Source organism: Oncorhynchus mykiss, chromosome 2 (assembly GCF_057628025.1).
Source record: "Oncorhynchus mykiss isolate SJ-2025 chromosome 2, ASM5762802v1, whole genome shotgun sequence".
Taxonomy (NCBI): domain Eukaryota; kingdom Metazoa; phylum Chordata; class Actinopteri; order Salmoniformes; family Salmonidae; genus Oncorhynchus; species Oncorhynchus mykiss.
Window position 1 is genome coordinate 23,464,455 of NC_143023.1, and position 15,827 is coordinate 23,480,281.

At 41.9% G+C, this 15,827-nt stretch overlaps 2 protein-coding genes across 5 annotated transcripts in view; both read left to right on the forward strand.

The window, feature by feature from the left end:
* Positions 1 to 8,890: 8,890 nt before the first annotated feature.
* On the forward strand, positions 8,891 to 12,981 carry LOC110538837 (rRNA 2'-O-methyltransferase fibrillarin). The gene is made up of 8 exons (XM_021625819.3): positions 8,891 to 9,064; positions 9,994 to 10,128; positions 10,458 to 10,595; positions 10,766 to 11,031; positions 11,185 to 11,317; positions 11,406 to 11,518; positions 11,740 to 11,885; positions 12,519 to 12,981. Exons 1-8 carry the CDS (start codon positions 9,055 to 9,057, stop codon positions 12,541 to 12,543), a joined length of 966 nt encoding a protein of 321 aa, XP_021481494.1. The 5' UTR covers positions 8,891 to 9,054; the 3' UTR covers positions 12,544 to 12,981.
* A 655-nt stretch (positions 12,982 to 13,636) lies between these two features.
* Positions 13,637 to 15,827, forward strand: part of LOC110538803 (dual specificity tyrosine-phosphorylation-regulated kinase 1B) — a 127,330-nt gene continuing 125,139 nt past the window's right edge. For all 4 annotated transcript variants that reach the window (XM_036943224.2, XM_090193497.1, XM_090193499.1 and 1 more), the window contains exon 1: positions 13,637 to 15,036. The gene's annotated coding sequence lies outside the window, so the exon portion shown is untranslated. The remainder of the gene's footprint in view (positions 15,037 to 15,827) is intronic.

Genomic DNA, 15,827 nt, shown 5'->3' on the forward strand with positions numbered 1-15,827 from the left:
ACCGAATCAGCGTATTCGTCAATGTTGTTGTTGGACGCAATGCGGAACATATCCCAATCCACGTGATCGAAGCAGTCTTGAAGCGTGGAATCAGATTGTTCGGACCAGCGTTGAAGTAGTAGTTTCTGTCTGTAGCAGCTTTTCCGAAAGGAGGGCGGGGGAGGGCCTTATATGCGTCGCGGAAGTTAGAATAACAATGATCCAGGGTTTTACCAGCCCTGGTAGCACAATCGATATGCTGATAGAATTTAGGGAGTCTTGTTTTCAGATTAGCCTTGTTAAAATCCCCAGCCACAATGAATGCAGCCTCAGGATATGTGGTTTCCAGTTTACATAGAGTCAAATAAAGTTTGTTCAGGGCCATCGATGTGTCTGCTCGGGGGGTTATATATATGGCTGTGATTATAATCGAGGAGAATTCCCTTGGTAGATAATGCGGTCGACATTTGATTGTGAGGAATTCTAAGTCAGGTGAACAGAAGGACTTGAGTTCCTGTATGTTGTTATGATCACACTACTTCTCGTTAATCATAAGGCCTACCCACCCGCCCCTTTTCTTACCAGAACGATGCTTGTTTCTGTCGGCGTGATGCGTGAAGAAACCAGCTGGCTGCACCGACTCCGTTAGCGTCTCTCGAGTGAGCCATGTTTCCGTGAAGCAAAGAACGTTGCAGTCTCTGATGTCTCTCTGGAATGCTACCCTTGCTCGGATTACATCAAACTTGCTGTCAAGAGACTGGACATTGGCGAGTAGTATGCTAGGGAGTGGTGCGCGATGTGCCCGTCTTTGGAGCCTGACCAGAAGACCGCTTCGTTTGACCCTTTTACTGCGTCGTTTTTTTAGGGTCGCCGGCTGGGATCCGATCCATTGTCCTGGGTGGAAGGCAAAACACAGGATCCGCTTCGGGAGAGTCATATTCCTGGTCGTAATGATGGTGAGTTGATGTTGCTCTTATATTCAGTAGTTCCTCCCGACAGTATGTAATGAAACCTAAGATTACCTGGGGTACCAATGTAAGAAATAACACGTAAAAAAACAAAATACTGCATAGTTTCCTAGGAACGCGAAGCGAGGCGGCCATCTCTGTCGGCGCCGGAAGAGTGTTCAATTTCTGAGCCATCAGAGACAGTAGAATAGGGTTTGTACTTGGCCCAATTCTTAATCAACACACATCTTCCCACTACACTCTTCTCCTTCTTCCTCGCTGTCCATAACCACGTATATCTGTTCACCACGCACGCTCTTGCCGCGCTTTCATTGCTTGCAGAGCATGCACCGGCATTTCTCCAAAGCCCAACTTCTGTTTCTTAGCCCAAATTGCTAGTCTGGCTATCTCTGTGATTCCATTTCCAAACCTTGATTACATTGGGATAAAATCAGTAGTGGGGTGTGGGTAAAATCACTGGGGAAGCCCCCCAAAAAAGGACTATTACAACTTATGTGGTGTGATAATTGCATTGTTTGCTCTATAACGAGCTAATTCATATGCCTTGCGACCTCCAATATAAAGGCCTAAAGGCAGAGACAATAAGAAGACACAGTGGCAGAATAAATTAAACCATACATTTGTTTTATCACAAAACTGGAGAGCAACCTCTGCCCAGTGGAGTCCACAAAGCATGTACATGACCTACAGCATGGTCAAGCAAGTTAATGTTTACAACATTTTTGGACTACTAAACAACTGTTGATTTAGAACCAAAGAGGGTTACCGCAAGTCGTAAAGAAAACAGGAGCTGCCTCCACTATACCTGCACCCTTTAAACTTGAACATTTCAACATCATCAAATCACCTCTGCTTAGTCTAATAAGGTGACAACTAAAAGATACCAAAAACAATTTAGTCCAATCCACATAAGCTACATATGATGTGGTGGTCAATGTTTCTGATTTCTGTGTCCGTGTGTAGATAGTATCTGTGCATGCGCGTTAGTGCAAGTAGAAAAATCATGTTGACCCTACTTGTAGAGGAACGCCAATGCCATCCTCCTCTCTTTCATGTTGACGAAACGGTCTTTCACTCTGTCATGCAGTACATGCTTTCATGTTTTGTTGTCCTAGGCTACCTGGCTAAAATGCTTGCTTGCTAGCCTAACTTTCATTCATGGGCAATGTTAGCTAGTTAACATTAGCCTTTTACATCTAGCTACATATTGAACATCCATCCTCTCAGGCCAGGGGCACAACAATGTATATATTAATGGTTGGATCAGAATCACCTTTATAATCATTGGCCAGTAGGGAGAATTAAGGAAAACCAGTCCAAATCCCAGTCTCCATCCATGGCTAATTTAGGAAAGGGACAATTTTAGGTAGCTAGCTAGCCATCGAAGGACAACAATACATTAAGCTGCAACAATTCAAGTTCTTTCTGTACACTGCATTCGGACAGTATTCAGACCCCTTGACTTTTTCCACATTATGTTGCAGCCTTATTCTGAAATGGATTAAATAGTTTTTCCCCCTCATCAATCTATACACAATATCCCATAATAACAAAGCAAAAACAGCTGTTTTGACATTTTTAAAAATGTATTTTAAAAAAATGGAAAGATCACATTTACATAAGTATTCAGAGCCTTTACTCAGTACTTTGTTGAAGTACCTTTTTGCAGCGATTACAGCCTCAAGTCTTCTTGGGTATGATGCTACAAGCTTGGCACACCTGCATTTGGGGAGCTTCTCCCATTCTTCTCTGCAGTTCCTCTCAAGCTCTGTCAGGTTTGATGGGGCAGCGTTGCTGCATAGCTATTTTCAGGTCTCTCCAGAGATGTTAAATCAGGTTCAAGTCCGGGCTCTGTTCTGGGCCACTCAAGGACATTCAGAGACTTGTCCCGAAACCACTCCTGCATTGTCTTGGCTGTGTGCTTAGGGTCGTTGTCCTGCTGAAAGGTGAACCTTCTCCCCAGTCTGAGGTCCTGAGCGCTCTGGAGCAAGTTTTCATCAACAATTTGTCTGTATTTTGCTCTGTTCATCTTTCCCTCGATCCTGACTAGTCTCCCAGTCGCTGCCTCTGAATAACCTTCCCACAGCATGATGCTGCCACCACCATTCTTCACAGTAGCAATGGTGCCAGGTTTCCTCCAGAAGTGATGCTTGGCATTCAGGCCAGATTTAAATTTTGGTTTCTTCAGATCAGAGAATCTTGTTTCTCATGGTCTGAGAGTCCTTTAGGTGCCTTTTGGCAAACTCCAAGCGGGCTGTCATGTGCCTTTTTACTTAGGAGTGGCTTCCGTTTGGCCACTCTACCATAAAGTCCTGATTGGTAGAGTGCTGCAGAGACGGTTGTTCTTCTGGAGGGTTCTCCCATCTCCACAGAGGAACTCTGGGACTCTGTCAGAGTGACCATCTGGTTTTTGGTCAGCTCCCTGACCAAGGCTCTTCTCCCCCGATTGCTCAGTTTGGCCGGTGCGGCCAGCTCTAGGAAGAGTCTTGGTGGTTTCAAACTTCTTCCATTTAAGAATGATGGAGGCCACCGTGTTCTTGGGGACCTACAATGCTGCAGAAAGTTTTTGATACCCTTCCCCAGATATGTTCCTGGAGACAAGCCTCGGACAATTTCATCAACCTCATGGCTTGGTTTTAGCTCTGACATGCACTGTCAACTGTGGGACCTTATATAGACAGGTGTGTGCCTTTCCAAATCAATACAATTTCCCACAGGTGGACTCCAATCAAGTTTTAGAAACATCTCAAGGATGATCAATGGAAACAGGATGTACCTGAGGTCAATTTAGAGTCTCATGGCAAAAAGTCTGAATACTTATGTAAATAAGGTGTCTGTTTTTTTATTTTTTTATAAATTAGCAAAAATGTCTAAACCTGTTTTCGCTTTGTCATTATGGGGTATTGTATGTAGATTGATGAGGAACATTTTTATGTAATCCATTTTTGAACAAGGCTGTAACATAACAAAATGTGGGAAAAGTGAAGGGGTCTGAATACCTTTCGAATGCACTGTAAGAATACAACCAAGGCAATATGTGAACCTGGGGGGATAAGAGGCCACAATCCTGTCCTTCATACACCAACCTATCATTAACTATTATAATATGTATTCCACAAGTGCCAAGTCATCCACAGCAGCAATACATTCCAAGTTAACCTTCAAAGTAAAGAAGTTATGGCTCAATTCAGTCAAATCTGCAATAGTGTATTTAGCCTACACATTAGCTTTTTTGTAGATGGGAATTCACGGTAACAGAATTACGCTTTGACTCAGATTTTTCACTTTAAAATGTATGCCAAACAAAAACCATACAACTATGCTGAAGGACTACTTTGAAGAAATAAAATTTAACTTCACAAAAACACATTTACTGGAAGAACTGTGCAGATGCAAAGTTTGGTAACAGAATATGAGCTTAGAATTAGTTTTTGCAACAAAAAAATTATCCATGGCCATAATATTTCTAATGCTTATCATAGAAAGAATGTGGCCAGCTACATTTCCTAATGTTTTGTTTGAAGTTAATCTAGCATTTTACTGTGGAAAAGTAGGCCACACCGAGAAAAGTACCAGGAAAAAGTGGCTTCATACCAGTTAGAGCGCTGTCTGCTGATAGAATGCCCTTATGTGAATTCTCATCCAAGTGGAGAAGTGTAACTGAAGCAACAAATTAGTCTGATGCTAAGCAAAAATTACAATAAGAAGCATATTAGATCTGCGTTTACAAAACGCAGAAAGATATTTCTTATGAGATTTGTATTTTTTTCCAGCGTTAACGCACGCCTTTTGGCGAACACCAAACGTGTTTATTTTTTTTCTTTAACAATGTCTTTTTTCTGGCCACTCTTCTGTAAAGCCCAGCTCTGTGGAGTGTACGGCTTAAAGTGGTCTTATGGACAGATACTCCAATCTCCGCTGTGGAGCTTTGCAGCTTCTTCAGGTTTATTTTTGGTCCCTTGTTGCCTCTCTGATCAATGCCCTCCTTTCCGTGAATTTTGGTGGGCGCCATATTCTTTCCATTTATTAAAATAATGGATTTAATGGTACTCCGTGGGATGTTCAAATTTTCTGTTATTTTTTTAGAACGCAACCCTGATCTGTACTTCTCCACAACTTTGTCCCTGACCTGTTTGGAGAGCTTCTTGGTCTTCATGGTGCCGCTTGCTTGGTGGTGCTGCTTGTTTGCTTGGTGGTGCTGCTTGTTTGCTTGGTGGTGCTGCTTGTTTGCTTGGTGGTGTTGCAGACTCTGTGGCCATTCAGAACAGGTGTATGTATATATGCTGAGATCATGTGACAGATCATGTGACACTTAGATTCCACACAGGTGGACGTTATTTAACTAATTATGTGACTTCTGAAGGTAATTGGTTGTACCATATCTTATTTAGGGGCTTCATAGCAAAGAGGGTGAATACATGGACCACTTATCCGTAAAAAAAAACAAGTTTTTTATTTTATTTCACTACACCAATTTGGACTATTTTGTTTATGTCCATTACATGAAATCCAAATAAACTCTATTGTACTGAACTCTACTGTGTTTCTAAAAACGTGTTTTCACTTTGTCATTATTGTGTGAAGATTGATGAGGGAAAAAATGATCTAATCAATTTTAGAATAAGGCTGTAACGTAACCAACTGTGGAAAAAGTAAATAGGTCTGAATACTTTCCGAATGCACTCTATGCTCTCAATGCGATTTGATTGGTGTGACACCACAATCCAAGCTGGCTTCCCTTGACACTTTTTTTTTTAGGTGCGCCAGGATACATTATTTTATGATTTCTTACTTTTTTTCCTTGGTTACATTTTTGGGGAAGCCTGGCTTCCCTTGGCATCCATGAATACACACCACTTATATAGTGGGGTCCGAATTTGTAAATATATATATTTATTTATTTATTTATTATTATTATTATTAGTAACGTGCAAAACACAAAAGACAGAAGAGCCAGAGGGATTACATACAAAAATAAGGAAGTATAATTCTAATTAAATATAATTATAATAATACAAATCCACATTATACCAAATCAAATACAGACATGTAGTGAATACAATTATTCTTTTGACATTTTGTTTTGCATTCATTTTAATGATTCTAAATAGTTTTAAAAGGGCATTTTTCTTAATACATTTTGATTTGGGTATGAAAAATGTTTCTAGTAAAATAAAGAGATTTATAACATACTGACATTCAATTGTGGTATCAGTGTAGTAAAATTAATTGAGATATTGCAATGGTTATATGCTTTTTGTTGCCAAGATATAGTTTCACATCAGTCCAGAACACCTCACTATGTAAACAATTACAAAATAAGTGTTCAATATATTCAGTTTGTAGTTCACAAAAACTGCATTCACTGGTAGCATCAGGTATATATTTAGAAATCAAGCTATTACACAGGTAAAATCTATGGACAATCTTAAAGGAGATCTCCTTTTGAGGGGCGCAGATAGCCTAGTGGTTAGAGCATTGCGCCAGTAGGTTGCTGGATGGAATCCCTGAGCTGACAAATCTGTCATTCTGCCCCTGATCAAGGCAGTTAACCCACTGTTCCCCGGGCGCCGAAGACGTGGATGTCGATTCAGAGGGGATGGGTTTAATGCGGAAGACACATTTCAGTTGAAACCAATTTGAGTGGAGTGAGCCAAGCACTGCGCCAGTTTATATCAAACGATGAAGCCTAACAAAATATAGCAGAAGGAATAGAATTCCTGTAGAAAATATCCCTAAATAAACGATTGCTGAATTTCTTATCTAGTAAACCTATGCCATTCACCTGGGTATCACTTACAATAGGAGATTTTCCAAAATATGCATTATTCTGAAGTAAAGATTTTATCCCACTTTTCCATATGAAGTTGTACAATAGCTTATCTGAGGTGGATTTGGGGAAAAATATAGGATGAACGAGATAGCCCCTCAGTTTTGGATAAAAGCACCCTCCCTAGAATATTTAAATCCCTCCCTAACCACGAGGGTAATTTATTTAGATAGATTCAGTTACAGGATTGAAATGAAGTGTTTCTGATCTGTTTCACCTGTCTTTGTGCTAGTCTCCAACCCCCTCCAAGTGTTGCCCATGTTCCCCATTATCCCCAGTGTATTTATACCTGTGTTCTCTGTTTGTCTGTTGCCAGTTCTTTTGTTGGTCAAGTCTACCAACGGTTTTCCCTTGCTCCTGTCTTTTTCTAGTTCCTGTTTTTGACCCTTCCGCCTGCCCTGAGCCTGCCTGCTGTTCTGTACCTTGTCACACCACCCTGGATTATTGACCTCTGCCTGCCCTGACCATGAGACAGCCTGCCATTCTGTACCTCATGGACTTTGATCTGGATTACTGACCTCTGCCTGCCCTTGACCTATCGTTTTGCCTGTGTCTTGTCCTGAAACGTGATATTAAGCTCATTCACAGCCTTAAGATTTTTGGTGGTCTTTACACCTAGGTAGGTTACAGTATCTTTTTCAGTGATGTTACAATCTGCTGGATTGACAGCTCCTTTCAGAACAAACATCTCACATTTGGAAAGATATAATACCAAACAACCTCTCACTCAATGTGAGCAAGACAAAGGAGCTGTTTGTGGACTATAGGAAAAGGATGGCCGAACAGGCCGCCATTAATATCGACATAACTGAAGTGGAGCGAGTCGAGAGTTTCAAATTCCTTGGTGTCCACATCACCAACAAACTATCCTGCTCCAAACACCAAGACAGCTGTGAAGAGGGCACGACAATCCCTTTTCCACCTCAGGAGACTGAAAAGATGGGTGCCTAGATCCTCAAAGTTCTACAGCTACAACATCGAGAGCATCCTGACTGGTTGCATCCCCGCCTGGTATGGCAACTGCTCGGCATCTGACCGTAAGGTGCTACAGAGGGTAGTGCGTACGGCCCAGTACATCACTGGGGCCAAGCTTCCTGACATCCACCTATATACTAGGCGGTGTCAGAGAGGCCCTAAAAATTGTCAGGCTCCAGTCACCCAAGTCATAAACTGTTCTCTCTGCTACCACACGGCAAGCAGTCCCAGAGCGCCAAATCTGGGAACAAAAGGCTCCTTAACAGCTTCTACCCCCAAGCCATAAAACTGCTGAATAACTAATCAAATGACCACCCGGACTATTTACATTTTGGAGAACTGCTTCACAATATCCAATGCTAATCTAGTTTGACACATTTTTCAAACAAAAGTGAGGTGTCATCTGCCATTTGGGGATATCTTGATCTCTCTCAACTAGAATGTCATGCCTTCAAATAGACTTTGATAAACTAATGAGCAGAATGTTTGAGAAACTAATAAAAAAGGTGAGACTGGACAACTTTGTTGTATTCCTTTGTAAATGTTAAACAGTGAGGATGTTCCATGACAGTTTGATACAGCTACTGCCACCATTATACAGAGTTCTAATAGCACCAACAACAAAAAATTACCAAACTTCAAATGCTTAAGACAATCAAAGATAAAATTGTGACTTACGGTATTGTGAATTGTGTAAATTGTGACTCCTTCAATTGAGCTTTCTCATTAAGATCAAGCTTCTTATAGAGCTCAGCTACCTTACATCTCCTTAAACCAAGCAATTTTCCATAAGTAATACAGGCTGAGTGGATTTTAAATTTCAGCCGTTCCCAATATTTCCCATATTCTCCATTAGAGGTAGTTACATTTCCATTAAACAGATGTTTTAAATCATCATGCAGTTATTCAATTTCCAATAACCACCAGAGTATTTCGTATCATCATTACTGCACATTCTTAGTCAGCCATATGACTTTATGATCCGTCAGGACTGACTGACTGTAGGCAGTATATATATATATTTTTACCTCTACAGTGTTCGGCTCAAGAAAAGAAAGTCCGAAATGATTGACACCCTTGATAAAGATGAGCAAAAACGACTGGGGTGTATTTATGGACGTCCCAGCTAGGTGGCGACAAAATCCCAAGCGTCCAGGCCGTGGTGTATCATGGGAAGGAGTCTTATGACACATGGTCACTTTATTACGTAGTTTCTGCTGAGTCTTCACAAGAAGGTAGAAGAGAAAACCGGTTAAGCAAATTCGAGCTGTTTTAGATTGAGAGCACAGCAATCGACAAAATATGCCACCAGGTAAGTTTATTTGATCAATTGAGTAAACGGGGATACATAATCGAAATGCGGGTCAAAGTCTACTATTATGAAGCCCAAATATTAATGTCAAGTTGTTTAATCTTCCTGGTGTTGCGAGCAGTAACGTTAGCTATGGTTTCTCTCGCACAACTTGGACAAGTATATAGTGCATATAGCTAACGATAGTTACAAGTAGGACGTGTGTGTTTGATCATTAGGTGAAATTATTCATATTAAAGTGTTTGGATTGTATTTGCATCTGCTGTGATTTAATGCACATTTTCCGCAATGGTGAAGCCCGCATGGCACGAAAACTAAGCACGTGTTCATACGCACTAACGTTAGCTAAGTAGCTAGCGAGCAGTCTAGGTAGTTATTGTTCGCACACAACGCACGCATTCTTGTTATATTGCATGAACGTGTTTTGGGTTTATTTGAGTGCCCAGACAAATCTTTTTTAACGGTATTGGTACTCAACATGCTAGCATTGGTATCCAGGTCATTAAATAACTAACCCATTGCATTAGCTAGATTCATGGACGGCCATGTCATGCTGTTTACCCACTATCTTTGGTTTACCACTCGAGCTCAAATGCAGTCTTCTAGTTAGATGGCAAACTAACACCGAGACATACAAAAATATTGAATATCCGGTTCCATTTCCAAGTTCTTTGCTGTACCCCTTTAATCCGCTATTAGGGTATCAATTCGTCACAGGTGGTGAAATTCAAATGTATTTATTTAAGTTATCATGGCTGTAAGACAAATAAGCATGCATTAGTTGTTGGGATCTATGATTCTATAAGTAATCTATACTGTAGCATGCAGCATAAATCTGAAGCACCTCTCATGCGGTTGTTTGCACCAGGCCCTGGCAACATGTCATGTGCCATACACATTTGAATGTTAATCTTTCATCTTCCTTTTAGGATTCAGCCCCCGGGGTGGTGATCGAGGAGGCAGAGGAGGCTTCCGAGGAAGAGGAAGCTTTGGAGACAGAGGTGGTGGACGGGGAGGTTTTGGAGATAGAGGGGGACGGGGAGGGTTCAGAGGAAGAGGTGGTGGTAAGTCAAACATAGCTAGGTTTTATTTGACATTTTTTGGTTGGATGAAAGTTTATTTATTTTTATTTTATTTTACCTTTATTTAACCAGGCAAGTCAGTTAAGAACAAATTCTTATTTTCAATGACGGCCTGGGAACAGTGGGTTAACTGCCTGTTCAGGGGCAGAACGACAGATTTGTACCTTGTCAGCTCGGGGGTTTGAACTCGCCACCTTCCGGTTACTAGTCCAACACTCTAACCACTAGGCTACCCTGCCGCCCCAAGTTGTGTTCCACACGTGGTTAATTTGGGCAAGAACTGGACATTAAGTGTTATTTTCCTGTTACAGGAGGTGGATTTAGGTCTCCAAGTGGCGAGGGTGGCTTCAGAGGCCGTGGAGGTGGTCGTGGCACCCCCAGGGGTAGAGGTGGACGCGGGGGCTTCGGCGCAGGCCGGAAAGTCACAGTGGAGCCTCATAGACATGAAGGTGAGTGGAAAAGTTGGGGAGCTGTGCAATACAAGCTGTCTCCAGCAGAGGCCTGTAGTTGCACTATTGTTTATTTTTCAGCAGCACCCACTACACAATTTCTTAACTGTCATGTTCCCAATATATTGGAGTGTTGTAATTTCATGCGTCTCTTTTTTTTCTGCCTTCAGGTGTGTTCATCTGCCGTGGTAAGGAGGATGCCCTGGTGACAAAGAACATGGTAATTGGAGAGTCTGTGTATGGAGAAAAAAGGATGAATGTCGAGGAAGGAGAAACGAAGATTGAGTACAGAGCGTGGAACCCTTTCCGGTCAAAGCTGGCAGCAGCCATCTTGGGAGGAGTTGACCAGATCCACATCAAACCTGGCTCGAAGGTCATGTACCTGGGAGCTGCATCAGGGACGACAGTGTCCCACGTATCAGACATCGTTGGACCTGTGAGTATATTTTTTTCCACATAATCAGAACTCACTGGTTTAGTTGGGCTACTCGATAATGGTCTTGTTTAGAACAATTAACTATCACAATGAAGTGTGGACCTTCATTCCTTTGACCCCTGTACATGTAATGACTTGTCTTCTGTTTTGTAGGAGGGTCTTGTGTATGCTGTAGAGTTCTCTCACAGGTCAGGGCGTGATCTACTCAACGTTGCCAAAAAGAGAACCAATATCATTCCCATCATTGAGGACGCCCGGCATCCACACAAATACCGCATGCTTGTTGGTAAGTCATCAAAATCATACACTGATGCCAAAATACTCTGGTGGTTTATGTATGTTTTACTAACTCTGGCTGTACCCGCTTTGTGCAGGCATGGTAGATGTCATCTTCGCTGATGTGGCCCAGCCTGATCAGACCAGAATTGTTGCACTCAACGCCCACAACTTCCTCAAGAACGGAGGGCACTTTGTCATCTCAATCAAGGTAAAACATTGAGACTGTGCAAAAAGCTGTTATTCAGAGTTAGTGGTGCCATCTTTTGGAATACTCTTCTTAATTAAGCATGTAATCTAAAATATCAGACATTGAACATGTGCATTGAGCTGCAAAGCTTTTGGGTTTAGGAGCAACCTAGATTACTGTTACTGAGGGCCAGTGCTTCAGGTACAGTGGGATTAAAGTACGTTTGTTTTATCTCCCTCCAGGCAAACTGCATTGACTCAACGGCAGCACCAGAGGCTGTGTTTGCTGCGGAGGTGAAGAAGATGGGCTCAGAAAACATGAAGCCCCAGGAGCAGCTGACACTGGAGCCTTATGAGAGAGATCACGCCATCGTAGTAGGAATCTACAGGTGAGGAAATGCTTGTTTATAAATGTACATGGGTCACGTTAATGGAAAAATATAGTATCTGGCTGCATTTTGTAGATCTAAAATGTTGCTTATTGCAATTTTCTGCTAACGCAAATTTAGCTTCTGTTGCACTTTTCCACTCGGATGACGAACGGTACATATTCAGATGGCGTTCTAAACTTCAAGCAAAACCTTAGAAATAATGTAGCAAGCTACATTTCCTGTGGTAAACATTAATAAAATAGCTTGCTTTTTCATTGTAAGCACATTTACTTGTGGCTATTAGCCAAATAGCATTGCATTTCTGTTGTCTGATGAATGTGTTGCACTAATTTCTGCGATGGAAAACTTGTTGCACGCCCCTGGTCACTATTGAAGCAAATCAACTTGCTTTAAATATAAAATGCAAGTGAAATGGTTTAAAATGCAGATTTGTTTATGGTCTACATTTTGTAAATTCAGATTTCTGAATTTTAACATGACCCCTGATGTATATTTAACTATTTTGCCTGGATTTGGTGCATAAATTCATCTCTATAAATCTTGTTTTGGCATCAAATTCGTTTAAAAGCTTTTACCCTGCAGAATGTATTTCGTCTTTAATAACAATTTATCAAATTTTCCTTCTTACAGGCCTGCCCCCAAGAATAAGAAGTGAACTGGCCCTTACCAGCTGTGGCATAGTGACTTTTTCTGTGGACCCACCTCTGCCATGAGGGGGGGGGGGTGCCCAGCACCGGGGCACTGATTGGACCCCCACATGCTTACACCCATATCCGAACTGACCATTTTAGTGTTGCTGTCTCCAGAGCTCGGACAGTTGCTTGTCTGTCGCTTTAGACGTACCTAACTGTTTTTGTGTCTGGGGAGAGGGTGTTGGGGTGGAAATCACTTGCTAATTAACTCTGTAGTGCCATGTAAAGTACTGTACAGAGGGAAAGCTTGATATGTTGATTTAACTTTTTTAGGGTTTTGTTTAATATTTACATATGTAATCTTATGCTTTTTAAAGAGCAACTATTTCTGTTTATCATTGAAGTCAAAGACAATTGTTTTTCCTTGATGTTAAAACAAGACTATGGCTTACACCTACCTACCTATGTGTACCTTGACTTTTTTTATTGAAACAGTATGTGATTGTATATTTGATTTAGTTCTGCACTTTAAGACCTGGTCAGAGGAACAATGTGTTATCATGACATAAATTATGGTCACTCAGAACTATACCAAACAAATATACGTGCAATTGGCATGCTGACTGCAGGAATGTCCTCCAGAGCTGTTGCCAGGGTATTGAATGGTCATTTCTCAACCATAAGCCACCAATTTAAGTGTCTAGCCTCAACCTCCGACCAGTACCCAGGATCTCCACACCTGGCTTCTTCACCTGCGGGATGGGCTGAGGGGAGGAGCATTTGTCTGCAATAAAGCCCTTTTGTTGGGGAAGCACATTCTGATTAGCTGGGCCTGGCTCCCGTTGCATATGGGCTGCACAGTCATGTGAAATCCATAGATGAGGTCTGAAATAATTTTATGAACTCAGTAAAATTGTTGCATGTAGCGTTTTTCTGTGTAGTTTGCTATGGGTTATTTTAATGTGAACGCGCTTTTGAGTAATGACAATTGTATTCACCGTTACCAAATGACGGTTTCTAAAAGTGGTGACTAGCTGCTATTGTAGTACTAAAACAACCTACACACCGATTGTCAGCTCGTGCGACAAAATAATTTATCCCAGCGGTGACCGCCGCCATTTTGAGTGAACGACCATACAGATTGGTCAGTGGTTTTCGTCAACGCGCGAATGAGGCGGGTAATTTGAACATCATTGGTGTTTAGTTGTTGGGATATTATGATTCACTGATAACTAGTTAGGTGCTGGTAGTATGATAGTCCCTCAAGAAAATTTGCTAACAGTCATTCAAGTTTCAAGCACAGAATGTTTCAATTAATTACTATTTATAATTTACCAGTATTACGATCATTTATATAGCTAAACGTATCTATCAGCGTGTCCGTGACTCTAACTGTACTCATTTAGCTAGTTTGTTCGCTATGGTGCTTACCGTATTGGTGAATACGTCAAGGTTTGCTGCTGTTCAGGAAACATGCACGAGCTTGCTAGCTATGTTACGGGTAGCTAGCAACGTTGGCTTGGTACCTGCCGTGGCTAACTCACCCTAAAACCTAATGTTGCCCTTTTAAATACCGAGGCAGTTTACATAAAAATGTATTACCGCTGCGTTAGATTATGAACAGGCTATCCATGTGCTATTTAATTTCACACCACGGGTAGTAGATAGTTTGGCTGTTACAGGTTTATTTTGGCGGCCATTTTGTAGGGGGAATGCAGCTCAGACAGGCGGGGACGAGCTTCGTGTCGAGGGCGCGCTTTTCGTGCAGACCCTTGTCTAAGCGATAGCTAGTGCTGTCGGTGGTGTGATCGAGTTTAACGGCCAGAGAGGGGGGGTCCCTTGCGAATGCACATCGCTAGTTATAGCGGTGCAACAAATACCCCACTTTTATTTTAATCGTTTATTTTTTATTTAAACACTACTCACCCCCCCGTTCACCACAACATGCAACACGTAGTTGGATATTAGTACTAACAGTTACAGTGAAAGCTAGCTAGTTAGTTAGCCAGCTAACGTTAGCTAGCCTCCCAGACTCAGCAGCTACGATAAACCGAACGTTATTCGTTTGCTAACGTTACATGGTTTCTTAAGTGAAACAGCGGCCACGAAAGAATCAATGGAGAGATAATGTCTATTTTGGATGACAACCTAGCCATCGCCATGCTACCCAAGCGGTACCACATCTGTTACCTGTGAACTGCTCAATTAACTAGCTAGTTTGCGCTGGGCGGACCGCGCCGAACCTCCGGTTTCATCCTGCGCTCTTGCTGGACTGCGTTTTGGAGACTAAACTCACTGAAGACCCGATATTTGACGGGGATTTATTGCAATAAACGACACTACCCTCTCGTTATTAGGATATCTCACCCATCAGAGGGGTGACAGTTTGGGGGTGGGGGGGATTGGTTTACCGGTTTTTTATTCTGCCCGGTACCTGTGGTGGAGGCTAGGACGGAGGGAGAGAGGAATACTGATAATGGCTGCTCCGGGAAGCTGGAAACGAACCACCGCCTGAGGTAAGATAAGCTTGGTTTATTCACTCACTGGGTTTTAACTCATTTGTTGTGAAGATGCCGTTTTTTGTCATCAGTCGTCATGTGTTTGAAGAAGACCATGATGATAAACTGACATCCATACAAACAGCACCTTCCGTACCCTCCCATGTCCTCCAACCCTCAGCATCAATATGCCATTTCAATCACTATGGTTCTAGTTAATTGTACAGGACATTCATTTGGCTTGTAACATTATTTATCGATTCGTACACTTTGTGGACAATTGAGCAAGTAGCTACATTTCCCCCGTAGTGATTGATGCCTTGCAATGTAGTTGGTTGTGATTCGCCATGATGGAACACTGCCATAGACAGCTACAATGTATCCGAGGCTAGTTCAGACTATCCTTTTCCATCTTTTAGAAATCACATTCTCAGTAGGAATGAAGTAGGATTATCAAAAGTCACCCTGCCCAGTAGTCTCAATATTTTGTATGGGCAGTGTTGGCCATGTAAGCTGTCCATGAGCATGCCTCATCATGGACTTATTACGATTTGATGTATGACTGGGATATCCTCCCTTTTCAATGCATCACAGCCACTGTTCCTACTTGTGGTAAAATTGAGAAATTACGGATGCCATATTCTAAATCACTCCTGACTAATTTTATCTGCAGTGTTTCCTTTAACTAGCCAATGCAAATATTTTAAAGAGAATGTCCAAAAGCCACTGCATTGCTGCAAAATGCATTTTAGAATTCACAGCAAGACAGCGTGGAAGGGTATTGTAATCTCTGATGAAGGCTGTGGTTG